The sequence below is a fragment of the Olea europaea genome, chromosome 4 (genome assembly GCF_002742605.1).
Source record: "Olea europaea var. sylvestris chromosome 4, O_europaea_v1, whole genome shotgun sequence".
Classification (NCBI taxonomy): Eukaryota; Viridiplantae; Streptophyta; class Magnoliopsida; order Lamiales; family Oleaceae; genus Olea; species Olea europaea.
The window spans coordinates 884,262-885,274 of NC_036240.1; the positions used below are offsets into that span (position 1 = coordinate 884,262).

At 43.5% G+C, this 1,013-nt stretch overlaps 1 protein-coding gene across 1 annotated transcript in view; it reads left to right on the plus strand.

The window, feature by feature from the left end:
• Window positions 1–558: 558 nt before the first annotated feature.
• The window catches only part of LOC111394026 (UDP-glycosyltransferase 74E2-like), a 5,712-nt gene continuing 5,257 nt past the window's right edge, over window positions 559–1,013 (plus strand). Inside the window, exon 1 of the mRNA XM_023019816.1 lies at window positions 559–643. Coding sequence (XP_022875584.1) covers window positions 559–643 — 85 coding nt within the window. The remainder of the gene's footprint in view (window positions 644–1,013) is intronic.

The window sequence follows — 1,013 nt, forward strand, 5'->3', positions numbered from 1 at the left end:
CGAGCTGGTGTCCCCGCGGCTGCAGTTCTTAAGGTTTTTGATGTCATTCATGGGCTTGAGAATCATTATCTGATCCTCAGTCTGATCTTCCATGGTATCTCGGCATGCTTAAACGGCTTGAGGAGGTGCTGAGGTTCTTGGGGGAGAATTGTTGGATGGCGATTCAATGGTTGGCTGATATTATGGAGTATTTTAAGCACCGTAATGTGGCAGATGGCAGGTTTATTTCAGGTTTGAAAATGGCAGTGAAGCATCTTCAGGAATTGGAGGTGGCTGAGGAAAAGGGTCGCGTAGATGGAGGTCTTCTTGAGATTTCTTTGGAGAGGTTGAGGAATGAGTTTCGCTGGCTTTTGACTGAAAACAGTGCTCCATTGCAAATGTCCTTGCCAACATTGGGCGAGCAAGCCTCCATTGCTTCATCACCTTTATTAGTGGCTGTGATACAGAAGCTACAGGCTATACTCAGGAGATCAATTGCAAACTGTAAGAAAAAAATGGTGCAGGGAGTCAGGCGCCATGGCGCCCAAATTGAAAGTAAGATGCAGTGAGGCGGGCACCATGGCGCCCATGTTTCTACACGAAACTTGGCTCCATGGCGCCACTCATGGGCGCCATGGCGCCCGACTCAGCTATTTATATAGCTGTTTTTCCCCCTTCATGAAGACCCCATTTTGAGAGCAAAATAGAAGAGAAAGCTTGGATAGAATTTTACAAAATTGAGGTTGTTCATCTTGGGTATAAATTCAAAGCTATTTATATTCTTGGGGATTAACTTGAGGCTTGTTCAAGTAATCCAAATACATTGTTCTTTCAATATACATTGAAAATCATTTCTTCCCCATTTTCTTGTTCTTGAAGTGGTTTGGGATTTTTTCACATTGTCAAGCTTTATTTCTTGGGCAATCTTGGGAGGTCGTTTTCCCAACAATTTGGTATCAGAGCTTCTTCTTAAATCAAGGTGGTTAAGCTTCGATTTTTGGTGAGTTGCTTGAACTTTGTTGTGCACACAAGGT